This window comes from Aulostomus chinensis, chromosome 24, assembly GCF_037954235.1.
Source record: "Aulostomus chinensis isolate RoL2024-O1b breed Wild chromosome 24, RoL_Achi_v1.0, whole genome shotgun sequence".
In the NCBI taxonomy this organism is placed as follows: domain Eukaryota; kingdom Metazoa; phylum Chordata; class Actinopteri; order Syngnathiformes; family Aulostomidae; genus Aulostomus; species Aulostomus chinensis.
In genome coordinates, this window is record NC_141343.1 from 1,476,907 (window position 1) to 1,503,940 (window position 27,034).

Consider the following 27,034-nt stretch of genomic DNA (forward strand, 5'->3'; position numbering starts at 1 on the left):
ACACACACACACACACATATATATATATATATGTGTTACTAGAAATAGCAATTCCTAATATTATGCCGATACTTAAACAACTGATCTTTTTCTATTTCCAGAAGATTAGGAAAAGCCCATGAATCATCTATTAAGCACATCAATGACAGACCGACACTGATACATTTCAACAATGCCTAACATCTGCCGATATCGATAATGTACCGATATTACCGTGCATCCCTGCGTGGTAGCGGTGATGCTTCGTCTGTACCTACTGCAGGACATGACTCACACTAATGCTCCAATCCACTAGTATTGTGACAGAGTTGTTGACTGGCTTATCCAGTGACTAGTATCAATAGATGATGCTGCTCAAAGCACAGTAACGTTCCTATCTACCCTCCTCCACCGGGCAGCTTTGACATCACCACAATGTCGCTGCAACTCTCTGCTGAGCAGAAACACGTCAACAATAATAAAACACGTGTCGTTTGGTGGGTTATAGCGATGCCGAATTCCAAAGTAAAACCGTGTCTGTCACTCTGGCTTTCCGGTGGCGTTTTGCGCCACATCGTTTTGTGCTGGTAGATAAATGCTGATACAATCAGCGGAATTCTCAATGAGGTTCTCCGCTCAAGCTAATTCCAGCTCCCGTACCATATCGCACATACTAAACTAAGTCAGTAAGAAATAACACACAATTATAACTGGAGAACAAGCTACCGCAACCAGCGTTTGTTCGTTTTTAACAATTACAACACAATTAATTGTAATTAACAAGCGACAATGTGAGGTTATGCTAACTAACACGGCTAATAGCTACAAAACACAAGCTAAAACTACTCAACTGGCCCTGTATTAACGAGGTAGACTGTAGTATATTCTGCTGACGTGTTCATTAGCACTTAAAAGCCATTAAAGTGAAATAAAAGTGTCAATGTGGATCACTAACGGACAAACTTTACCCGATTCATCCAGCCAGCAAGGAACTACGGCGGCTACCGAGGGCCAAAAGTAGGTCAAGCCCTGCCTGTACTTCTGGCACTAATGGCATGTTAATTATTCTGTAAAACAGCCACCTTTATCAATTTAAAGCCATTTAAAACCTCAATAGAGTTTTAGACAGTATTCAAAAGAGGAACAGGCATTAACAGGCAAAGCAAAAGATGAACTGGGTGCAAAATTTGAAAGTGATTTTTATGAACATCAATACAAATGCGGTTTGTGTTAGAAATGAAACTTGGTCCGACTTCTGCACACACTTGAGGAACAGAGTGGAAAACAGATGATGCCATTTCCAAGATTCTCATTACAGGTTGACATATCACAGCCAGATATTTGCTAGAAGTCTTAAATATGTTGTTGTTACTTGATATATATCACAAAATATAATCAGCTGACAGCTACTCAAGCAGAGGTTTCTGGCGTAGTGGATGAGAGAGAAAATAACACATGATTTTTAATCCACTAAATAACCATACAAGTAGTGATGCATTATACTTAATTTATTTAATGGCCAATATCGCATATGCTGATATCTGTAACTGATCTGGTATATCTGATATTTACGGTCAAAATAATCAGTGCAAAAAGTAGTTTATAGGATGTTTGCATTTTGTAAACGTTGTGAATTTCTATTAAAAAAGAACATTTAAAAAATACTAGAAATGATACATTTAATGGGCTGCACGGTGGTGCAGTGGTTAGCACTGTGGCCTCACAGCAAGAAGGTTCCAGGTTCAAGCCCCGGCTGGAGCACAGGATCTTTCTGTGTGAGTCTCCATGTTCTCCCTGTTCCTGCTGGGTTCTCTCTGGTACTCCAGCTTCCTCCCACAGTCCAAAGACATCAAGAGGGGACAAGGCTGATTGATACTCTAAATTGACTGTAGGTGTGAGTGTGAATGGTTGTTCGTCTCTGTATGTTGGTCCTGTGATGGACTGGTGACCTGTCCAGGGTGAACAACCCATAGATGCTGGGATAGGCTCCACCCCCCACGACCCTTAATGTGTAGGAATAAGCGGAAGATGACGATGGATGGATACATTTAATCCAGTTTTTTTCTCACCGTGAACAAACTCAGTAAAGAAGAAGATACTTTAGTAAGAGTAGGGCCCGATATGTATCTAAAAATATTAAAGTGCACCCTCCTCCCTCACACACACACACACACACACACACACACACACACACACACACACACACCAGACATCTTGATCTGAAATCCTCCTGATTCTAAAAACACAAACTGAACACAACCATCTCCGCCATCCCTCCTGTTTCCCTGAGTGTTCACAGGCCTGGAGGCCGAACAGCGACGGAGCAGCTGCTGTCACAGTCAGTTTTCACCGTATCAACTTACGATGAAGTCATGAATCACAAAGACGGATAAACAAACGAATGCTCCTCTTGTGATGTATTCATGTTTCAATTTGACGTCAACAGGACGACCAAAGAAGTGTTTCCCGCTTTTCCGCGCGGTCCTGGTTAGCTAACAGATGCGAACTAATCGGTTTAAGCTCAAAACAATTTATTTTATCATTATAAATTTATTTTTTATAACAATCAGAAAATGTCTCATTTCATCACTTGATGGACATGGGGAGGGATGAAAAAAATCAGAGCAAGCATTTCTACTGGACACAAAGTTAGTACATGCCCCTGAGTGCAGGATGAGTCATCAAACACTCCATTGATTTGTTATAGGAAGAGAAAAGACGGGTATTTTGTGCCAAATAGGAAAAAAAAAAGTGCAGGTTTTCTTCAACATATTTGGCATCCTGAAGAGGTTTATTTGCAATTGACGCAGAAGTAAATGGGGTTTTATTTCATGGGACTTATAATACATATAACTGTGTTTTTGTGTTGCATTCTGGGAATTAAAAGAACCCAAACTCTTAAAATTGCATGGCATCGATAACTGAAAGACATGAAATGATCTCTGGAAAACTGGCTGCCAAATATTTGTCATCACTTTCATACCCGCAGTCACACACCTGCTGCTGATTATCAGCAGCTTCAACAAAACCACAAAAGATTTTCCTCAGAATTATAGAAATAAGAGAAAACATTTCCCCCCTTTTTAACAGCTAAAACTTTTTGAAAAAAACAAAACTTTTGTCAAATCCTTTGTTTTATTTACCCGACATTCCAGAATTCGAAACAGATCCACGGTCAGCGACTCAGAATGAAGGAAAACAGCTCCATTTCCACATGAACCTGTAAATTTAACCAGCTTTCATCAATGTCGGTAGATTAAATCTCTCGGTGATCGACTGTGGTATAAATCGACAGGTAATAGGATCTGATCTACATGAACACCCCCCCCCCCCACACACACACACACACACACACATATACACATCTACTGCATATGCATGCAGCCAACAGGTATACAGTCACCTGTTTCCTGTTTGCGTTTTCAGAAATCGGAAGTAGAAGAAGTATTGCGGTGACGTTTTTAATCCACATTTAATGATGTCTGACACGTTAAAAAAACAAACAAAAAAAAAACAACAACAACTACAAACACACGTCGTAGTCGCCGGTTTTCGTCCGGGACCTGAAGGCAACATAATTACTGCTCGTCTGCTCTTCTCTCATTGGCTTTTTTCCTCTCGTGCTCCGTCTCCGGCCCCGGCGGGTGCAATCGAGCTGCGCGTGCGCGTTACCCTCCGGCACTATCAGGGCAGCCGAATTAAGATAGAGAAGTAGCGGAAATAGAGTAACCTGGCATTCAAAATAAAAGACTAGAGTAGACGGAAAAGAAAGTATATTGTGCAGAAGAGTACTGGGTATCATGAGGCTTCTGCCTTGATTTATCGGTGCATTTATTGCTGAATATAAAGAATAGTAAACAATTAATCTAATATAGCACATCTGTAAATAAAGGCCCGATTTATTGGTTTATATGTGCCGCATCAAAAATTCCTGGCAATGGGTTGAATACCCTCATAACAGACTTTAACAGACCTTATGTGTATTCTTTAACCAGGAAATAATACATGTAATTGCATTCATATAACCCTTTTTTTCCTGGCATCTCTTTTTTTTCCCATGAAGGTCACCTCACAGGTCTTGGTCATCTTCAGCTTCCCATGTAGAAATAAATGATTGGAAGATAAGACACACAAGAATATAAACTGCATAAATCTCGGATGAATACAGTTAAACAAGTATATTGTTTGGGATGAACATGTTTTTTTAGTTTTCTTTGCAATATGATTACACGTTGCGATTGAATCATTTTAAACAAGTTATTTTTTTAAAAGGTAATGGGTGCTCATGACATTTACCTTTTTGAAATTGTTGCACCTAGCCAGAAGCTACATTAAGCTAAGTCAAGCTAGCTAAGGTAATCTTAGCTAAAAGATAATATAAGACAATCCTTTATTAGTCTCACAGACAGATAAAGAAATAGACCACTGCAGTACAATCAATACTTAATACCAAGTAATAGATGCGGTATGAGTGGAAGAAACTGTGGAAAAATATTCACAATATAAACATGAAAAAAAATTCAAAAAATGAGAAGAAAATACCCAAAGAAAATCTCAACTAACAATCTGCACAAACGGAAAGCAAGCTAAGAGGAACAAAGCCTATCCCAGCTGACATTGGGCGAGAGGTGGGGTTCACCCTGGATGGGTCACCAGTCCATCGCAGGGCCATCAGGAGCAATTAGGCGCTCAGTATCTTGCTCAAGGACACTTGGACAGGGTCACCTGGGGAAGTGAGGATCGAACCAGCGACCCTTCAGTTGCTAGATGGGCAATCTGCCTCTGAGCCTCGCTGCCCCATAATAAAACATAACATAACATTACACAACACAACACAACACAACACAACACAACATAACATAACATAACATAACATAACATAACAATTAATAATAAAAAAAATAGACTATATGTGCAATATGAATTGCACTCACACTGAAAATAACAAAGTCATTATTCAAAAAATCCAAACAAACAAACAAACAAGTTCATAAAAACCAAACCAAAACCAAAAAATTTGGGACGAGTACCGTAAGCGTTTGGGTTTTATTTTGAAACTCCATACCGGATGTTCTCTAGATGGCTACGTGGTTTTGACAGCCGGTGAGTCTTTGAAAGTCTGGAATCCGACTTCAGCGCAGAAGAGAGACCATGTCCGCCGCTATTGACAAACTGTGCGCACCTTTATTCACGTTCCAAACTCGTTCTCCATGAACTAACAGTACCGCGGGGCCTCAAGGATGGCCAGCTCGGTGAGTAGACATTCCCGGGTTGTTAGGGGAGGTGGGTGCGGGGGGGTCCTGCTCGGTCCCGGTTCATGAAGTGTGTTTGGACATTTTGCTGTTTTGTCACACCGGAGGGAGTCGGTGGTTCTCACTCCGTAACCAGGATTTTCAGAAGCGCTTAGCTAGCTGTAGCCGGTACGTGCCGCTCGAGTCTTAATGAGACACAAACATTTTTTTTTGACCAGTGACGCTTTTATGAATATTTTGTTTAAAGAATATTTATATCTGTCAAAAATATATACATTTACCTGGAGCAGGCAATGCCAGAAATACCCATCCTTCAGTCCGCAAAATGTCACAAGCAGTGCGCAAAAGTGACATAAAAAAAAAAAAACCAACGCAGGAGGGGAATTCCCTCGTTATTCCCGTTAACTTGTGTTAATGGATCTGAAGTTAACCGGCTGATAGAAGAATAGATTGCAGTGCTTTCAAGTTTGTGGAAATGTGTGCAGCCTCATGTGGGATTTACCGAGAATGTACCGGTATATATTTTAGGAGTAAAATGTCAGGATTTCCGGGTGTGTCGTTTTGACATTTGCTGACAAAATCTAATGAAACAAAGCAGTTTTTTAAATTAGACATTTGATTATAGATTAAATTAGACACATTAGAATGATAGTGCGCTTTTCACGCGCATGGTGTTATGAAGAAATCATTTCCCCCTTCAAATCACGTCCCCCCCCCCATCAGTTGGAGGAACTGGTTTGATGCAAGTGAAGAAGAAGATGATGAATCTGAGATGAAAACCTTCTATGTGAGCCCCAGTGCAACATATTCTTTGTATTATCTTTCCAGGGTGCCGTTCAGGTCAAACTAGAACTCGGTCACCGCGCTCAGGTCAGGAAGAAACCCACTGTGGAAGGTTTCACCCACGACTGGATGGTGTTTGTTCGTGGACCTGAACACAGCAACATTCAACATTTTGTGGAGAAAGTTGTTTTTCACCTGCATGAAAGTTTTCCTAAACCAAAAAGAGGTAAGAGCGTCTTTTTCTGCTTGATGGTGATTTGATTGGGTTTTTTTTTTTAGCGTTTTTTTGTGTGTGTGTTGTTTTTGCTGTTAAAAAGGAAACACAAAATTCTTATTTTCTAACAGAATATTCCTGTCTAGAGCCACTGGGCAGAGTCAGATATGGATGAACCGTATCTCAATTTTTGACGATATCTGATTTTACTGTGCTTGATATTGTCTGTGTAAAAACAAATTAATATGATATTCAGATTTTATACTTGTAGTATTTTTTTGTTTGTAGTTTTTCTAAAAGAAAAAACAAAACCCTTGTGAACACTGACACATGCACTCAATAGTCCATCTTTTTTTTTTTTCTCTACGCCCTATTCCAAAAACAATGATATTCCGACTGAGGTGTTTACGGGAAAAGGGAAAATTAATATTCCGCTAATAATCGGCCAACGTGCTGCTAGCAAATTCTAACGAGTGACTCCTGACAGAAAGACAAAAGGTGGAACTGAAGTTTGCAAACATTGTTTCCTTCCTGTCTGCTTAAAGTAGGACGAACTGTGAGGCTTTATTGGAAAATTACTTTTAAAGTGCACTCATGAAAGGAAGTTTGGAAAGCTATTTTCTTGTGGTGACATGGTAAAGAAGGACTTTGAATGAATGTCAGGATGTTCAGTGAGAGTTTTTCTGCGCTTGTTAGCAAGCTAAATGCTAGCATAAAGCAAGCACTAAGCTAGCGCATTTCCAGGTCTGGATGTAAACAATCTAAAGCTCGAGTTAAAATCCTGACTTAGATGTATTTGTGTCTAAGAAATTCTTGTAGAACTAATAACTGATGTCATCATTTCCGACTGGATCAAGCTGTTTACACGACCTTTCTACATTTTCAGAATGCTGGTAGAAAATTAGTGCGCATGTTAACGCGCCCACTTTAAATAAGTAACACTTTAAGTCTTTCCAAAACATTCAGAATAGCCCGTAAGTCCGACTTGGAGCGAACTGTTTCCTTTTCATCTTGTTTATAAAGAGACGCGAGCGAAGCGAAGGTGGTTTGAGTATCGGCTGGTTGAGCTGATACCAATCTATTGGCAACATGGCCAATAACTGTCCGGAGATGTTATTGTGCACTCCTGAACGCAGAAAGCTCCTGGAAAGATTCAGCTGACTGATGGCGCAAAGTGGGCGGAGCAACAACCAGGACAGCTTGGAAGTGGAATAAATGGCAATGAGCAGCTAGGAGGAAAAAAGTTGAGGGAAGGACAAAAAAAAACAAACAAAAATGCTGCGTCTGCCGCATCGTAGTGAAGTCATTCCACTTTGATATGAGACTAACAGAGGATCCTCCACTTGGTGTAAACGCAGCCACTGTAACCGCTAACGTGGAATTTCTCTTTGAATTGAATTGTATTGATAAATTAGAAATTAATTCACAATGTGACTTCTGCTTTTTTGAGAGGAAACTGCTGCCTGGTGCTGTTTATTCATGTTTGTTACTTTTGTGTGTGTGTTTTTTTTAATTAAAATTGCTCTCAGATGATTGCAAATCATGTCAAAGGAAGCGCGGGTATGACGCGTTCCTCTGTTTGGAGCACGTTTCCTCGGCTTGCCGCTGTTGATTTACAGCCCTACATGTCCTGTTGCTTCAGGCCATGAAGCAGACAAACCTTGTGTGCATATATGAATGTAGGCGCTGCTTGATTTTAGAGCTGTAACTGGCGTAGGAGTGACAAGCATAATTTGCCTCACATGGATTTTTAAGTCGCTTGGAGCTCTGCAGGCGTCCGCCTCTTTACACGCCAGCGAGACTAAAACTTCAGAACGATAGAACATCTGATGTGGAAGGTGGAGGTTGGGCTGCTGATTCCATCTTAGCTCAGACGTAACCTTCAACTGGTGGTGCTGCACATATTTGAGGCTCACTGCAGGTGTATTCCATGGCTCATTTTTTAAAACTAAAATAGCAAACTAAAATATCCTCTCCATGTGAGGTGTCTTTTATGTCCATTTCTCCACATTTAATCTCACTGATGACAAAAAAACACTTGAATAATCACTCAGTTCCTCACCTGGATGATTCCAGATGTGCTCAGGGACGGTTACTCAGTGAGGTAGAAGCATTCATGCATTCATCCAACTGCAGTTTGTAGTGTCTCTTTTTCTCCAGGGTGATTGAACAGGTTATTAGTGTGCAGCTGCAGCATCTGAGGCTGCTGCTGCTGCTGCTGCTGCGGGGGTGGGGGGGGGGGGGGCATCCAGATGCACAAATGCACCCCAAAATGCAACATTGTCACACCTGGCTCACTGCGAACATCAGTCCATCCGAGCGCCGCACGGTGCTCGTGCCTGTTGGAGAGAGTAGCTCCACCACTGGCTCCACCTGCTCCATCGTCTTAATCCTACTAAACGTCACATGATTGGGTTTGCATGAGCTTCCTTCGTTAAAAACGAACAACCCAAATTTCATTTTGATGTATTCTGGCAGTGCAAGCGACTATGTAGCACTTTTTTATGGTGCAACATTAAGATAGTGTTCAAGTGTGATTGAACCAGAGGAACCACCTCGGCATCACATTTCCATCACATCTGAAGAAGCAGGCACATTCAAAGACAGATGAAAAACCAGCATTTGACTTGCAGGCGTAACAAAACAACACCGAGCCATCGTTTGTTTCACTCTGAGCTCGATGAAGGAAAGAGGAGACCAGAGCTTCACAGCACAGATCTGCTTCCCATTTGATGATATTAGAATCTGAGAAATCTTAAAATGATGTTGCATTTCTGTCTTTCATCCTCTTATTGTTCTGCCTCCCTTTTCTGAAAAAGGAGTTTTAAAACCTGCTATTAACATGAATAAATAATGAGAATCTGAACATCAGCACCAGGCTTCTTTTGTGAATGAAGTACAGTAAGGATGTCTGTGTTTGACTTCTTAGTGGCTGTCAGAACTACAGTACAAACTCATTCCCTAAAGTTTCTGGAGAAAAAGCTGCTCCGGAGTAGTTATTGTTCCTTGGATCCCAGCAGGTTTTTTCCTACGTTCTTCAATAGGTTGAGTCCTCTGGGAAATACCCTGCAAGTCTACTTTTGTCAAGCCTGCTTGGGTGTGAGAGGTACAGGGCTCCTAATGGAGCATCTGGCAAGGATGAGATCTGCTGGTTGGGAATGTCTGAGTCCACTCAGCCTTTTGTTGAGTTAAAGACGGAGTTGTTCTGTGAGACCGGGCCTTGGCAGCTGTCCAGTGTTGATTCCTCCTGCGGTCGTGTAATTGCACAGCACTCAGGTTGCGCATGAACGTTTGATTGATTCACTTCACTTGGCACTCTTTACAGCATATAAAACTGCCCTCTGTTAAAGTCTCACTTAATTTTTTTAATATCATTGAGAACAGTAGGTTGGTGTGTCAGTTTCTCCCTTTCATTGAGATGATCAGGTTAGCGGTTCCTTCCGGCTAAAGCTGCGGCATCCAAGTCTGAGCTGAACTGTTGACTTGGCGGCAGATTGGAGGTGCAAACATGCAGTCGACATGAATCTAACAGATTGATGAAATGATGCAGGGTCTGAGGCTTGCTTTCCCTGAGGAGCATGTGAGGAAATTTAGGGTTGCGTTGCGAATGTATTAAATCGTGGGCTGTTGTCTCTTGGTTTGTGTGTTTTTGCCACTTGTACACAGAGTACACAGTTTTTCCTTTTCTGTCTGTTTTTGCGATTGGAAGTCCGCACGTGGTGCTTTATTTTGAAAAAGAACTGGATTCACTAGACCATCCGCGTGGGGGCTTCCTGTTTGGCTCGTTCTGCTTGCCGTGTATTTTCCGTCATGTCCCGGGCTGCTTCTTTGACTCGCCTCATACAAGCTGCGGCGCTTCCGGTGGAATCACGTGCGTGGTTTAGATCGGCCCATGAGCTCCGGCAGCCATAAAACAAATTTGTGCCTGGTAGCCAGAACGCAGCCGGTGGAACCGTAGCTTTGCAGCATTGCAACTAGAACATATTAGCGGATTGGGAAGCATCAGTCCAGTGCTGTAATGCTCATTGTTGTTTTGTTAAAAGTAGTGGATGATTGATTGCTTTTCTACTGGCAATTAAACTTGAGCTCATCCGACGTGTGCGCTGTACCTCTGCTGGCGTTGGGGTGTTTTGGCAGCAATTACACCACAGACACGCCAGTTGGTGTCAGCAGCGCTGCAGTTTTATTTACTGAACAAGTGTTAGTTAGAGCTCAAATAAGAAGAGGAGACGGTGTGGAAATGAATGTAGGGAAATGTTGTGTTACTGCGTTGCAGCAACAGGTAACATTTTCAAGGAGGCGCACGCCATAAATCAAGCTTGTCATGAGGACGTAAGAACTTATAGACCAGTTTATTTAAGGAAGAGAGGTTTATTCCCGAATGTGAGGAGAAAAAAAAAACTCGCACCACTGCAAGATTTTTCTGCATCCAAGGAACCTTTCTGGGAACCTTGGAACCTCTGCAGCATGGAAAGGAAACCAGGATCTGAAAGTCTAACATGGCAAGTGCATGTTCTATATCAACTTGCTCCTGGATGAGAAGCAGCAGAAATGGATGGACTTCAAAGCTGCTGCAATATAAATGATGTGTTTTTTTATTTTATTTTTTTTGAAATGGGCTCAGTGCACAGTATGTTGGAAATCCTATCATGTTTTCATTTATCCCAATGCCTTCCAGCACTCAATAAATCAAATTCTTATCTCATGATATGGAACCTTCAAAGCTAAAAGTTTCTTTTAAAAGGCGTTTGATTACAAGGTACCAAATGAGTTTTGGCTTCTGCAGACTTCATCCTTCAAGCACAGTCTTGATGAATATGAAATGTGGCTTAACCCTCTCAACCCCTCAGCCGTTTCTGGGTTCTATTTTGTGCCTGCTACTTTTGAACTCACTGTGGGTTTTATTTTTCACTGCGGTACAGTGTCTTGCACCTCTGTGGTACAGTCCAGGCTAGAAGAAGGGAGAACTGGAACCCAGGTCTTATTTTGCAGTCCAGCACAGCTCTAATGTCATATATCATTAGTTTGAAATTGGCTTCAACTCTCGGTGCACTTCCTGCATCCGGGTCTTATTAAACATCCATTCCATCATAAATTGAAACTTTGGCTTCTGTCTGGAAAAATAACAAAATCTTTGTTGCTTGTAATTGGAGCATTGCGGAAAATTTTAAATCAAACATGTTTGATTTTAATGATTTGAAATCAGGAAACCTCTGATTGTCCTGTTTAATGCCAGACTCCTCCTGCAGTGGCAAGAGGCCATATTTTGAGTATGTTGAATCATCAAGCGCTGCCTTCACCTGTGAATCCTCTGCGCTTCTAAATCATCCACTATCTCCTGCAGAAGAAAAGTTGAAAGTGAAGCTAGGAGGAAGTCTCATCTATTAACCCTGACATGTTGGATGATTTCTCTTACAGGAACATCTGAGAAATCCCCCGTTGAATCTGTTTGGAAACAGGGCAGATGCTTCGACAAAATACTTGGCTAGTGATTAGATGAAACCTCCATCTATCAAGAGCTAATTTGAACCAATCGGAGCGAGAGAAAAAAAACAACAGACGTTCAGGCTGAAGCCAGTTGCTAGCATAGCGCAAATGTCTTTTGGGTCAAGGAAAACCTTCACACTTCACACTCTTGTTCCTTCTGTTATGCCCCCGGCCCCACGTCACTGGTGCTATAGTAGCATTTACGCTAACAGAAGCTGCTAGTGTTGCTTGGAACCAACCGTTGCATCTCCTCAAAGGACACTTGATGAATGACTTGGAAGCCTGACAGGGTGGTTTCTTGTGAGATCTTTTGATGCGGTGATGAGGCAGCTGCCTCCCGAGATGCAAAACATTAGCTAGGACTTCATTCCATTGATTATTCTGATCTCAGAAGGTTAGCATGCTGAAAGCTGCTGGCTAAGCTGAAAAAACTGAATGACATCAGCCATCATGCAGTTGTCAATTCTCCCTGTTCTGTTCGTGCTTTGACTGTCCGCACGGTGACAGTAAATTTATATCGGTTAACCCCTTAAACTGCAGGATCATTTGGGTAGAGAATCAGTTCTGACCAGCCAATTTGAACCCAAAATGAACCCAATTAACCTTGAGTAGAGCACACAAGACTTGAGTTGCAGTAATTAACAGCAGTGTTGGCAACTTTGTGTCATGAGTCTGCATCAGGAAAATGTTAAATAGACCTGGGATTCCCAACATTTTGTCATTGATTTCGAAGAAGGGAAACAAAGGGAAAGAGGAAGAGGAACTGCATCACTTGCAGATTTGATTTAAGAGGTGTCTGTCTTTAAGACCCGTGTCACTTTTATTTGCTCGTCTAATGATGTTTAAGGCTCCCACAGCAGGCTGGAAAGCATTTGACAAGATTTGCTCGTCAGCTATTTTCTTCCTGGCAGCGTGTCATCAGTATTATGACACAAGGTGTTGCAGACCAAGCACAGAAACGAGTGAGAATGAGAGAGTGATAAGTGAGACCCTGAGTGTAACTTCATACCGCCCTCCTCCCACACTAACAGTGATTTGTTATGCAGCTCAGAGAAGCTGCCAGACACACAATAAGATTAATGACAAAATCAGTCAGTAAAGCTGCCACCGCGCTTCATTATTGCCTTGCTGTTAACGGGCCAGCGTTGAAGTGTTGCCATGGAGACAGCCAAATGGCAATGCCGATTCAACAAATGGAAGTAAGGAAGAAGCTCTTTGGAACCAGTGAAGGGGGTGTGATTTGGCAATAGGCGGCTCATGCTGCTTAAGCACCTCATTTGGTGCCTGGGCTGCCATTTAATCTATTCTGGAGATGGCATCTCTTCAGAGGTGTTTGTGATATTTCAGAGGATTGTCACTTTTATGGAAAAATGTAGGACAGCATAATGGGAGAAAATGGTTGAGCCTGGTGAGGAGAGTGAGAGAGATGTGATGTGTTCCGAGCAGGAAAGACTCCGAAGAGTCAAGGTTCTTTTGTGTGCGTGTGTCTTCTTTTTTTTGTTTTGTTCAAAGATCAAGATGTTTTCATGAGGTAAAAAAGAAATCCTCTTGAGCGAGGTGTGTCTGCAGCCTTCCTGCTATGGTTTGTAATCAAGGCATAAAATACTGTGCTAATCTCAGGTGTAGAAATATTTGATTAAAAATGAAAAATGTTCCTTTTTTTATCCTCTTTCGTAAGAGCGACTAACTGCAGGGGATAATTCCTGAGCATTTGTTTCTTTGCAGTGGAACATTCTTCAGAGACTACAGCCCGCCGTCATTTATTCAAGGCAGGTACAATAGACTGGTGCCTGCATTCAGAAGCAGTGTTGCAAGGTTCAAAAAGGGGTTACTAATTATTTTCAACAATCGATGGATTTTTTTCTTTTTAACAGAAAAATATGAAGGACGTTTGTAATTTCGGCAGAGCTAAATCCACCGTTAACAGCGATGTCACAACAACAATACCTTGGTTATGAGTAGATGCCAGAATTCTGAAAACTTGACAGTACTTGATTTTACCACAAAATAAACTTTACAAAGAGTTACGCAAGAATAAATCATAAAAGGCCACTGAGACCAATAAAAGAGAAGCTATAAAAACACACAGAGGCAAGACACAATGTGAGGTTGGTAGAGTATTAAAAGGTAGAGATAAGAACATCAGGCCAAACCGGACGGCAAAAGAAGCACGCAGGTGAGGTAAAATCAGTTGCTAAAGGAGGAGAATTCCATAGTGCTGGAGCCATGACTCCAGCTGTGCAAGAGGAACTGCTAGAAGACCCTGATCAGAAGACTTCAGGGACCGAGCCTGGCTCTATAACTGAAAAACAGGGATCTTTAGATTGAATTCTGATGGGAAGCCGGTGTAATGAGTATTTAATCGGAGTGAAGTGAGAGACCTTGTCAACAGCCTGGCAGCAGTATTCTGCACCATTTGTAGACGGTTCAGGGAGGAATTGCTGAGGCAGGTAAAAAGGGAATTACAGTAGTCGAGCTGGGATGACATGAACAGGAATGATGGTCTCTAGCTCAGGTTGTGACAACAGAACTGAGCTTTCCAATATTCCTTAGCTCTCTCGCTCTCTCTCTGTCTGTCTCTCTCTCTCTCTACACGTGCGCACACGCACACACCTCTCTACACAAACATCCTTCTCACTGAGCCATTCTCTCAGTGATGGGGACCTTTACGGTTGAAGACAGGCCATCAAACCTACCTGTATGTGCCCTATTTCACTGACAGGCCCCGTCCTCCCTGGTAGACCACGTGCACAGAGGGAGTTTGTTTTTATATGTATTTATTTCATTGATGTAGTTTATTATTTTGATGGCGATATCAGTGCCCAGTGTCTGTTATGGTGACAGAATTTCCATCTGGTGAATTAAATGCTTTCAGTCACAGATTGTTTCGCACTTCTGATCACTTCCAGTGAGAGAAAACTCCAGTGGATGTGGATGCAGAGCGCAGCTTCAGCCTGCAGAACGAAATTAGATGAGAAGTTGTCTGTAAGAGGCGAAGAAGCAAAGGTTTCTCTCTGTGCCCCTAAAAACGTGTCCTCAAGGTGTTTGAAGTTTAAATGCGGTTAAGTAAGTTGTTGTGACTGAATTATCATCAAAATATTCAACCTAACCTTTGGAGTCATACAGTGCAAAAAGCTCGTTTGCTTGACTCTATTGCTGTGTGTGTTTGTTTGTTTGTGCGTGTGTGTGTGGGGTTTGTGTTCCCAGAAATAGGAGAAATGTCTTACCACACAATTGATCTGCTCTATCCCTGTTTGTTCGGTCTCGCTGTAACTTAGTAGAAAATTACGAAAATGCCCAAGCTGAGTCTTGGAGCTCTACTTTTAGACACAGTACATCCACAGGCTAACTCAACATGGTTTGTCCTGCTGCCAAAGCTGTCCCAGTGGAACTCACTCTGGAGGATTTATGTTCCACGAGACGAATTTGACTGTAAATATTTGATTCACGTGTGCACCGAACTAAACGTGCACCTTAGTCAGAAAATTCTTATTTTGTTCTTCTATCACTGCACAGGCACATGTTCACCAGCAGGAATATTTATAATTCTGATATCCTGAAGGTCACTACTTGTGCCTCTTGATTTTATGTACCCGGAGTCACAATTATGCTTCATTTTTGCAAGCCTTGTTCTTTCAAAAGCAAAATGTTTTGTCTGGAATTAATCATAAAAAAATCGCCTCATCTAAGGTTTATTCACTTATGAGTCAATAACAGGGAACATGTGCATCAGATTTGAGGGAAATATGCTTGTTGTGACCTTGCAGACCTCAGACGCGTATAGGAGACGACTTTGTAAATGTCAGTTTATCTGCATTTTTTGCCAGTCACATGGTGATGTGAGTGATTTTGGGAAGCTCTGGAGTTCTTTGAAGGCTGTGTTTTATTTGTAATAAAAGAGTTACTTTGTTTACTGCATACAAAAAAATTATTGGGAAACAAGTATGCAAAGAGTACAAGTATCAAGTAGTGACTGATAAACAGGTATTTGAGAATGTGACAAGTACCAGAGGAAATGAATGAGTAATACATGAAGAACATACATATTTGTCTGTGGTTAGCCTCCATGCTTCTGACACATCCGTGTGACTAAAAGCGTTTGTTTAGTGTTGTGGTTGCTACAAAACAACATTGATTGTGAAAAAACCTTGACATCACGTTGACACATCAATTTCACCTTCAACCACGGTGTGGGTTGCAATGACAGAGTGGCGCAGTAGTTTGGCTCAAAGAAAAGGGGATGGCAGATGAATCTCCTTTTTGTGTAAAATAACAAAATAAATCAGTGATGCTGAATATCAGGCCACGTCGCGGTATTTGAAGGTAAGCGGACTCTTACTGATGGAGATTTTAGACTAAGACGAGCTTATTGCTGGAACTTTTCCTCAGCAGTTCCAACGTTCAGGCCGCAAGTTTAAACCTCCTATCTGAGGCTCCTTTACTTCACATCGATGGAATGTGTTATCAGTGAAGACTATCCCCTTTCTGTAAAGAAAGACTGCACTGTCAGCCAAATTGGCGACAGTATAAGTCCCATACACACAGCCAAACACACACACACACACACACACACGGATTGATGCCTTAATGATTGAGCCAACATGTTAGCCTCTGGCCGTCTTCTGGGCTTTGTGGAGCTCTGACATGAAACCTTTTTATCTTCCCTCATCCTCCACTCAGCCTTAATTTGTGGCTTGTGTGCAAATACCACATAAACCAAGTCCCTGCAGTGACCTATGCAGTAGATGCAGATCCTCAGGCAGAAGTATGTCTCAGAAGCTGCAGTGCATTCCTTTCCTCTTTGCTGTGGCTTTGCTAATGTGAGCTCTCTGAGGATACTGTTATTGATGTCCTCACGGGAGATGAAGGACACTTTTCTTTACGTGCATGTGGTTGATATTGGCAGTGACCCACTCGGGGTCAACCGCTGATCCCAGAACATCTTTTAAAAGGTTTGGAATTGGCTTAAATAAAGCTGATAACAAATCTAATCTTTTCATTAGGGTACTCAGCTGTGTTTTATCCACCTCAGTGCTACTCTTGTTTTGAGACCCACCAACTCTTGGAGCAGATGTTTGCGAACCCAAATTATTGCGTGGAATTTTTGTAAAAACAACTCAGGCACAAGTCGAATTTGTAGCGTAGGAAAGGTTTTTCTTACCATTTGGGAAGTCACAAGCATTAAAGATGCCACGGTGAGTTTATGCTTAAATATGCAAATGATCTGTTATGTAACTCAACACAAAACCACGTCAACCAGCCAGGTTCGTTGTCATGGAAATACCCAGCTCCTGAATTTTGTTTCCATGCTGTCGTCACGTCAAAGGTTTTCATTGTGTGCATTTTGTATATTTAGAAAATGGCGTCAGCAGCTATGAAAATCTAGGTTTTTTTCCAAAATTAAATGTAATATAAAGTGGTCTATGAATGATGTATGAAAAAAAACAGCTGAGTTTAAAAAAAACAAACTGTACAAAGTGGAGTTGGGGAACATATCAGTATTGATGTTTTAAAGGCTGCGTTACATCATGTGGTGTAGTTTTCAGAGTTCACTCAACTGTTCCAACTTCTAATATTTAGCTTTTAACTTCTGCACATTTAACTGATGATTTATTATCAGAAATCTCATCGGGTCAATATTTTGTCAAAGCACCAGTTGCCTTTTCTCCATCAGTGCCACAGTATTAAAGTTTTTTTTTAAGCTATTTTGTGGTGTTTGGTTTTGTCCAGCTCTATCAGTACACAGAAGCTGAGATTTCTGGCTTTTAAGATAGAGGAAATAAATGCTTTTCACTTGTTTTTTACTCCGTAGACACACAATGCATACAGATTCAAAAGCAATTCTGTAACAAATTGTTTTCCTCTTTGTCAGCTCCGGGCCCGTGTAGAAATTTTAATCGTTTTTATTTTACGCTAAGCAGCTGAAACTGCTCTTGTTATTATGACCTATTTTTGGTAATTAGTGCCAGTGTACTTTCAATAGTTTATCCTCTGAGTGTCTGTCTAACAGGCATCTGAGTTACAAGAGAGCTGTGATGTGGTTTCTTTCGGTGAGAAGCAGATGAGTAATGGCAGAGCTAGGATTCAACACCACACTGGATTTGAAGTGGACCAGATAACACAGCAGAGATGACTTGTTTATTCTCCTCGTCCGTCTGTGCTCACATTTATCCCGTTTCTGCTGGAAGAGATCGAGTATGAAACAAGCTGCTCTGAGCTGCTAGAACTGCGATTCAGTGTGTGCGTCCTTTGAAGACGACGGGCGTGCTGTGATTTCAGCTGTATTTACATGAAATGTGATCACGCGGAGAGAAAGTTAGAAGCAGGCCAAGAAGTTTTAACATGCTGCTTATTCACATGTGCGTCAGCTGCTGGGTGAACTGCATATAAAGTTTAATCCAGAACATTCCCGGGCCATTACGTTACAAATTCAACTGGGCATTTCCAAAATTTAAAATTCCTGGGAGAAGATAGGTGCTGGTCTGGGGTGCTGCAACAATGTTTAAGGGTCCAGTTTCATCAAAACACCCAATTTTACACTTTGAACGCTAAAACTTATTGTCGACCTGCAGAAATTTGTCAGCAATTGTTTTCGAGATCGCAGAAATCATACCTGCTACGGTTGGGTGTGGAACTTTTACACAATGCCTGCTTTTAAAAAGATTTGTACTGCTTTGAATTCTCAGTTAAATTAAGTCAAATGACATTTTGGTAAGTCAGCTGGTTATCATGTTATGAAATGTATTTTGAGGGTATGAAAATACCAAGATCAAAGCGTTTTAAAAAAAAAATGTTACAACAATGTGCTGATGAAAGTGTTGTTCAAGAACCAGCAGTATTGAAGTACAGGTACTGCTATTTAAAATAGGTGGGAGACAAAGAAAACCATGAAAGTTGCAGGCTGCTGCTGCTGCTGCTGGTATAAAAGGATGAGGATGGGGGAGGAGGTGAAGATAGTTATAGGCAGCCAGCACCAAATAACAGGAACCGGGCCGTAAACGCCGGCTCTCCCCTGATTCAGTCAATGAAAGGAGGCTGAAGGAAGTGGTTTATTTAAGCCGGGTTTATATGGCGTGTCTGCTGGCAGGTCTTTCACCGCCTTCTCACTCGCCCCTGCCGTAAAACATTTGTCCTCTTTTTACAGCATCTACACACACACACACACACACACACACACACACACACACACACACACAGATCTTGTTTTTGTTTGAATCCTCGGATGAGTGTATTATAATATGGAGCTTCTTCTTTGAAATGTGTCATTGGCTGATGAGTTCTTGTAGGCTAAAGTATCCAGAAAGGTGAGGTCAGGTGTGTTTAGGCTCCTGTTTTATTCCTTGTTGTTGTTTGCTCTGTGTGTGTGTGTGGAGTGTTGGTTTGTTTTTGACATGTGACTAAGTGGCAACATTTGTTAGGTGGCACATTGTCAAAACGTAGCCAGCGATATGTTTGACTGGTGAAAATGGAGTCAAGTGATAGTGGTGGATGATATCTCTCGGTTAGAAGCAAACAAATTGCGCATCGATTTAAAAAAAATACTTAAACATGAAAGTAACATGTAGAACTTCACCAAAAGTAACAGAGTAAACATGTTGGATTCTAAGTACTCTGAAACACTGTACAGGTTACCAAGGAACGCCACGAGAACATGCAGGCTCAGATCCGGCGCAACGTTGGTATCAATAGAGCTTGATATATTCCATCCATGCATTTTCTCCCTCTTATCATGTTAAGGGTTGTGGGGGGTGGAGTCTATCCCAGCAGCCTTCAGGTGAGAGTTAGGGTTCACCCTGGACGGATCACCAGTCCATTACAGGGCCAACACATAGAGACAGACAACCATTCACACTCCCAGTCACGCCTACGGTCAATTTAGAGTCTGGATTAACCTGGTCCCTCTTGATGTCTTTGGACTGTGGAGGAAGCTGGAGTACCAGAGAGAACCCAGCAGGAACAGGGAGAACATGCAGACTCACACAGAAAGATTGTTAAACGTCATATCAGCATCAAACACGCTAGAGTTGCATGATCTATGATCAAATTCGTATTCACAATCTCAAATTTGTGCTCAATCTAAAAGCTGAGTCGTGCTCATTCCGTTGATACAGAAGGAAAAGTCATCTATGATATCACAGCAGCACGTTATCCTTGGATGGAAGGAAAAGTAGTTGTTTTCTTTTTTTTTTAATGGCTTGGTGGTCTAATATCGCACAAGTCACTGATGCCTGTGTGGTTGTGAGGCTGCGGTCTCTGCTGATGTTGTCTTGGCTTTCGCAGCTTTGTCGACGTGGTTTGTGGTGACGTGAATTGATGATGTAAATTTGCGGTGTCACCCAGTGGCATGTGGGATTTTTATTGGTTGATCCTCACACCGCACGACGTGAACCCCTTGCCAGTGTGAGCTCAGCGGGGTCAGTTAGATTCCTCATCCGTCTCTCACCACCATCGGTGATTTTTCTTCTCACGGAGTTTCTTTTTCCTTTTCTTATTTCAGTTTTTGCTGCTCTGCTTCACGTAGTGTTAACTCTGTGTCATTTGTTGAGGGAGAAAGAAGGAAAGCGTCAGGAATTAATAATATTAGCATGATATCAGTCGATATTGCTGCATTTTTATTAGTCAGATGATTATATCGATAATTATATCAACCTAGTTTATCTTGAGTCCCTTAGTCTTTTCTGTTGTTTATGATGAGGAAATAATGCAACAAACATGAGTTATGTGCTTTTCCAAATGACTTAGACATTTAAAAAAAACTTTTTCAAAATTTACAATCTTGACATGTTTTGTTGTTTTTTCTCTCAATATGTAAAAAAATGTGAATATTACATAAACTTGTTTTGAGGATACAATGGTTTAAAAAAAAAATCCAATATAATCCAACATAATGGATCCCCAGAGGGTTTGTTTTGCTGCAGCTGATGTCACGAATAAAAACCCAGCAGAATCTAAATTAGATCACACCTAAATACTTTTTATTGTGCAACCCTCGATCAAAACAGACGTCTGCTCAGCCAAGCTCCACAGACCTTTTCGTGTCAATCTGCTGCACCAGATTTCCATTAGAAAACAGTTGATTTTAAAGGCCAGATTTCCCATCACCTCATAATATAAATATCAGCTTCAGACTAACAAGAGAACAGCTGTGAAGGAAACCTCACAGTTCTGCTGGTAACTTTTTAATTATTGCTATTTACTGTATTAAAAGTGCTCTGTGAGTGGGTCGGGGAGACTTCCTGCATTTAGAGGAGCCCCAGCAGCAAATGTCATAACATCCACACATAATGGCTCTCATGGGAGTGGAGGAGTCTGCTGGCAATCCCATAGAGCATCTCTATCATTTTGACCCCCAACCTCTTCCTGCTCTCCCTTCCATCTGTGTTTGCTCCCTCGAGGTGGGTGTGGCCTCTCTCACCTATGTGCAGTTAGTCCACGATGTGCTTAAGTGCTTGTGTATGTATAATTTGAGGCAACCGTCATGTTTCTGTTTGATTTTTGTTTTTGACATGTGTATCTCAGTCTATAGGTAATTTTTTTTTGTTTTACTGGTGCAGCACAATTCTGTAGAATGAAGCTAATGCCTGATTTATACCTGATTTTGAGTTGTAGAGCATTTGTCCCTGACCCCTGTTCAACCTTTGACTTCTCCGGACTGGCAGCCTGCAGGGTTCCTTATGAGTGAGTTGGCTGACAACACCATCTTGGATGTTTCATGAATGTTGGTCTTTAATCTTGACAGATTAATCTTGACTCTGTTTGTGTTGTCCAGTCTTGCTGTTGGCTGATTAGAGCGAGGTCGTTTGGGTCAACGGGACTGTTAAGGGGACAGAGTGGGAGCAAGGCTGCTCACTCAACCGGAGACGCCGTCCTTGCTGAGCTGCTAATCGCCACCGTCCATTGTAGGAGCACCTTGAACCATATTATTGAGGTTTATTCGAAATGCAGAGAAGTCATTGGTAACATGAAGGTGTTTTCTGCAATGTTTTTCAGACCTCAACATTAATAATTTAGTAATTAATAAGCAGAACGTCCACACACGGTGATTAGATGACCAGTGATCGAGTCCATGAGGTGATAATGTCAATAAAAAATAAAGAATACTCGAGATATTTCAAATATTAATCACAATTGAAAAGATGCACTTTTTTTTAAATCTAGAGAAAAAAACTTAAATTTATAACAATCTGATACTTTAAGATATAAACTAAACAAACATGGACAGAATGGAACAGGAAGAAGCATCTCATCTTATCTAGTCTTATTCCTGTTTTTAAATTACTGAGAAAAACATGAATAAATTAGCAACTCGTGATAAATTCAGTTTCAGTTCCTGTGATATAACAAACAAAATACAACACATCTTTTCTGTATATTGACAACAGAAGTTTTTTATGATGTATTGATACAAGTTAATGAATGTAATGTATAATGTAATATAATTATGATTCTAATACTACTGTTAAAAATACTGTACTACAGAGATGAGAGAAAGCGTACGATGCAACTAAACAAATATATATCTGGATTTCTTTTACGCTGAAATACCAGTAAGGCAGTAGTGTAGTTGTCTTCAGTTCACTCGTTTTTCCAGACATCAACACGCTGTCCTTGTCACTCGACTCGACAGTAATGCAACAGACTTTTTTTTTTTTGAGGCTGCTAACTGCAACAAGTTGCTCCCCCTGTTACATCACTGCACGTGTGTGTGTTCTGCAGATGATTCAGCACTCACCTTGTTACTAACATAATCGCACTGACACAGTCAACGTGCCGTCTGCTGCAGAGGAGAGGTTAAAATGTCGGATCAAATTAATGCATCTCTGGCTCTCTCTCTCGTTCTCTCATAGGTGTGTGTGTGTGTGTGTGTGTGTGTGTATATATGTGTGTGTGTGTGTGTATATATATGTGTGTGTGTGTGTGTATATGTGTGTGTGTGTATATATGTGTGTGTGTGTGTGTGTATATATGTGTATGTGTGTGTGTGTATATATGTGTATGTGTGTGTGTATATATGTGTGTGTGTATATATGTGTGTGTGTGTATATATGTGTGTATTTGTGTGTGTATATATGTGTGTGTGTGTATAAATATGTGTGTGTGTGTGTATATATATGTGTGTGTGTGTGTATATATATGTGTGTGTGTGTGTGTGTATATATGTGTGTATATATGCATATGTATATATATATATATGCGTGTATATGCGTGTATATGTGTATATATATGCATATGTGTATATATGCATATATGTGTGTATATATATGCATATGTGTATATATGCATATATGTGTGTGTATATATGTATGTATATGTGTATGTATGTATATTTATATATGTATGTATATGTATATACTGTATATACAGTATATACGTATGTATATGTATATACAGTATATACGTATATGTGCGTATATGTATATACAGTATGTGTGTGTATATATGTATGTGTGTATATGTATGTATATGTATGTACACATGTGCGTGTGTATATGTGTATATATGTATATATATGTGTGTATATATGTATATACAGTATGTATGTATGTGTATATACAGTATGTGTGTATGTGTGTGTATATACAGTATGTGTGTATGTGTGTGTATATACAGTATGTGTGTATGTATGTGTATATATATGTGTGTATGTGTGTGTGTATATATGTGTATGCATATGTGTGTATATATGAATATATATGTGTTTGTGTATATATACATATACTGTATATGTATATACATATATATGTATATACATATATGTATATATGTTCATAGATATACACATATATATGTATATACATATATATGTATATACATATATGTATATATGTATGTATATACATATATATGTGTATATCTATGAATATGTATGTATTGGGGAAAAAGAAGTATTAATCTTACATCTGTATCCTCAGTTCCATTTTTTGCTGCTTATGCTCACATTTTTAGTGGCAACGTAGATGATCGCTGTCAGTTTTTAATAACCGAGTGGTATAATGACAAAATATCTGATAGATAGATGATATATCTAATCAGTATGACGATTGAATCCTGTTGGTATCACAGCTCCGATGTACGCTGGAATGTTAAGGGTAATGTTAATTATCAAAGTTGAATTGTTCCATATTCTTTTTTATTTTTCATCCCATCGTATTTATTTCCAAAGCGCAACGACGAAGATGTCCTGGGTTGAGCTTTTTACTGTTGCAAAACTACTTTTGACAGCCCCGTCTGGCTCATTAAGCAAGCCTGTTTTTCTTTTCCCTCCCTTCCAAAAGAGGACAAATGTATTTATTAGACAAGCGATTGTTGAGATGAATAGTTCCATTATGATGAAGTTGCATGAACAGTTAATCAGCAAGTGGAAGGGAGTTCATATTTGAGATTCACTAAAGCATTTCTTACTTTCATTTCTTTTGTTTTTGGCTCAAGCTTACCATTTAGCCTGGCCTCATTACAAGCCAGTCTGTGTTGAGAGGGCAAATACATTGTGACTGGCATTGTTCCATGATTGGCATCTCAGTTTAAACCGAGGCCATGTGAATCAACGGTACAATCCTGTCTCTTTGAAAGCTTTCTCCTTCAAGTTTTCTGTTACAGGTCAGTGCTTGCTTTGTGCATCTCTGCCTCTCTTGATAATGGTAACCTCTTCAGCTTATACTGCTGAACTCTACTACTCTGACTTCTCCTTCACGTTTCCTGGCTTCATCTCACGTCTTCATGAAGCCACAGGATTTTCTTTTTTTCCCCCCGCTTGTTAGTTGAACTGGTACCTGAACCATTGGTGGAAGAAAGGACAGAATTTCTTCGTGTTATATGACACTAGTTCATCCGTCTGGTGGTTAAACGTCCAGGGGTCTTGTGTTTTGGTCCCGTCTTCCATGTTGTAATCCCCCCCGCTGCATGGGGGCTGCCTGCTGAGCTCTCGTTTCGTTACCAAAATTACATGTACTGAACAAATGCAGCTTTGTAGAAACAGTGTTTTTGCAGGGCAACATAGTTTCTGACTGAGAAACTTTTAAACAGAGATAACCAAACCTTGAAGACAAAGATGGGTGGAAGAAAGCAGACATAAGAAGTAATTCTGAGCAGTCACAACACATGCAGCTTTGGATATCCTAAATTAGATTGTATTTCCCCATAAACGTGTACCTAATCACCTAGACAGCTTCTGCAATAAATCATTTTTTCCTAATTAAAGTAAACAATTGCAATAAAATAATTTCTCTGTCTTAACTTTCATTTTAGATTTTAATAGATTTTTAAATAAATGTAAGCAAAAGCACATTGAAACAGAAGTTACAGCTGCTTTTCCCTACTAAAAACTAATTATTGCATTGAACTATAAACATTAGATGACTGCCAATGTTTTTGCACCCCCCCCCCCCCCCCCCCCGGTGTAATGGCACCATATAGAACCTCGACTGAAAAAAAAGAGGCACTTACGCCTAAACACACACAAAAATAGGAAGTTAAAGAAGAAGATGCAGACAAAAATAGATGCATACAAAAAACATGCTTGTTTACAGACCAGTTATTCGATAAATATTTGCTTTCTGCATACAGAATTTCATTCAAAACTGGTTTAGCTTATTTAGCAATAATAAATCAATGTTCCCAGTAGTTTGTAGATGCACTAAAAGAATAACATTTACGCAAACATTTTTTTAATATACTGCAGTAAATGCCCCAGGACATCTTGCACATAAATTGCAATTAAATTAACAAACTGTAAGGATTTGTCAATGTTTTTATCTGTTTCTTGTTTTTCTGTGTCATGTAAAGCATTTTGGGGTTTCTTAAAAGGCACCATTGCAATGTATAGTATTATAATTATTATTGTAAAACTAAAAAAGATAAAAGAATTACCAGTGTGTGAAGTTTGCTGTCTGAACTGAAGGCGTACCAAGCTATCCATGCAAACTAGAATATATCCACTCTTGTCGCGAGTAGAATCCTGATGAGTTTTCATTTTTAGGTGTCGCCGCTCATCGCTGTCTCAACAGCGGTGAATGGGCTCTTTTAGCCGCGTGCCGTTGAACCTGACCCACTTGCACAATTAACTCTGACCCATAATATTTGCTCAGCGGCGTTGGGTTTTGGAAAGCTTTGCCCCAGTGGTGAGTTTGACCTCAGCGTAGTCAGATGAGCCATCAATCACTGTGGCTTCCTGAAGGGGGGAGGGGGGGCAAAATGAAACAGAAGAGTGCAGTGATGACTAGACTGATGCCAAAGCCTGGTCAGGACTGGCAGTGACTCGAGGTGTTTCCATGACCTCCGAAATGGCGGAAAAGCAAACTGTAGTGTTGTATACAAAGCACTGGTTTTCTTTTGGACTTCTGTGGTTCCCTGTACATTCCACCTTGGTTCTCCATTTTCCCCGTGCTACGAACATTTGGCACCAATTGTTCACAGTTCTTGTCTTGTTTATATGATGATCAGATACTTCATTATTTGAGGAGTTGCAAGGCTTTCTCAGATTCACATTTTGACCAGTTTTGGAATCATGCCTTGGTCATCATCATCATCAATTGCTTTGACATATTGTGTTGATTTGCACTTACTGTGGCCACAAAATCCATCTCCATCTAACATGAATTACATAACGTCATGTCCTGATAACTGATTCATTGAAAGAATAGTGCAATAGTAATGGGCTGATGGGTTATTTTTTAAAGGAGGGAACAGCTCTGTTTAAGAAAGCCAGTGTTGCAAACCAGCTCATCCTCCTTTTTTGAGATGTGGTGTTTGCTGCCTTTGAGACGTTCTTCTGGTAAACAAGTTCGCCACATACATGGCCTTAATTGGTCTGGAGTCCACTGGGAGAGAGGCTGACAAACACCTCCAGGGAGGAACACCTGAGCTCTACTTGAGGTTGTTTATCCTTATGTCCCATGAGAGGTGGGGGGTTGACGGCGGAAGTCTTCACCTTTTATCACTAGCTGCGTGCATTTGTGAGTATTAATAGCATTGTGATCCACACTTTTTTTTTCTGTATTGATACATAAGCAGCACAGGAGATGGAAATGGGAGTTAATGAGCTCCCAAGAGGACGGAGCCACAGGTTGAAGGCAGGTGAAAGACTTCCAGAGACAAACACAATCCTCCGCTCGTCATACACATTTAGTGGGCTAATGGTGGCGAATCTGCTGTCGCTCAGTGCTCATATTAACTCTTTCCCCACCGCTGGTGAGATTTTCGTAAGTCTATGTCGTCGCGGTCATACCATAGAGGACGCTATTGCAAACCACGTGAAAGAATTCTATACATCCAGATCTGAAAAGAAGTGAAAAAGAATTGCTTGTACTTGGAAGTCGCACCA

General features: G+C 40.6%; 2 protein-coding genes across 3 annotated transcripts in view; one reads left to right on the top strand and one right to left on the bottom strand.

The window, feature by feature from the left end:
- focad (focadhesin) overlaps positions 1-1,019 on the bottom strand; it is a 42,859-nt gene extending 41,840 nt beyond the window's left edge. The window contains exon 1 of the mRNA XM_086197328.1: positions 948-1,019. The gene's annotated coding sequence lies outside the window, so the exon portion shown is untranslated. The remainder of the gene's footprint in view (positions 1-947) is intronic.
- A 4,053-nt stretch (positions 1,020-5,072) lies between these two features.
- Positions 5,073-27,034, top strand: part of mllt3 (MLLT3 super elongation complex subunit) — a 50,485-nt gene continuing 28,523 nt past the window's right edge. The window contains exons 1-2 of one of the 2 annotated variants that reach the window (XM_086197769.1): positions 5,073-5,231; positions 6,060-6,240. In XM_086197769.1, the coding sequence (XP_086053895.1) occupies positions 5,220-5,231; positions 6,060-6,240 (193 nt within the window). In that variant the 5' untranslated portion in view covers positions 5,073-5,219. The remainder of the gene's footprint in view (positions 5,232-6,059; positions 6,241-27,034) is intronic. The other variant, XM_086197771.1, reaches the window with a different exon arrangement.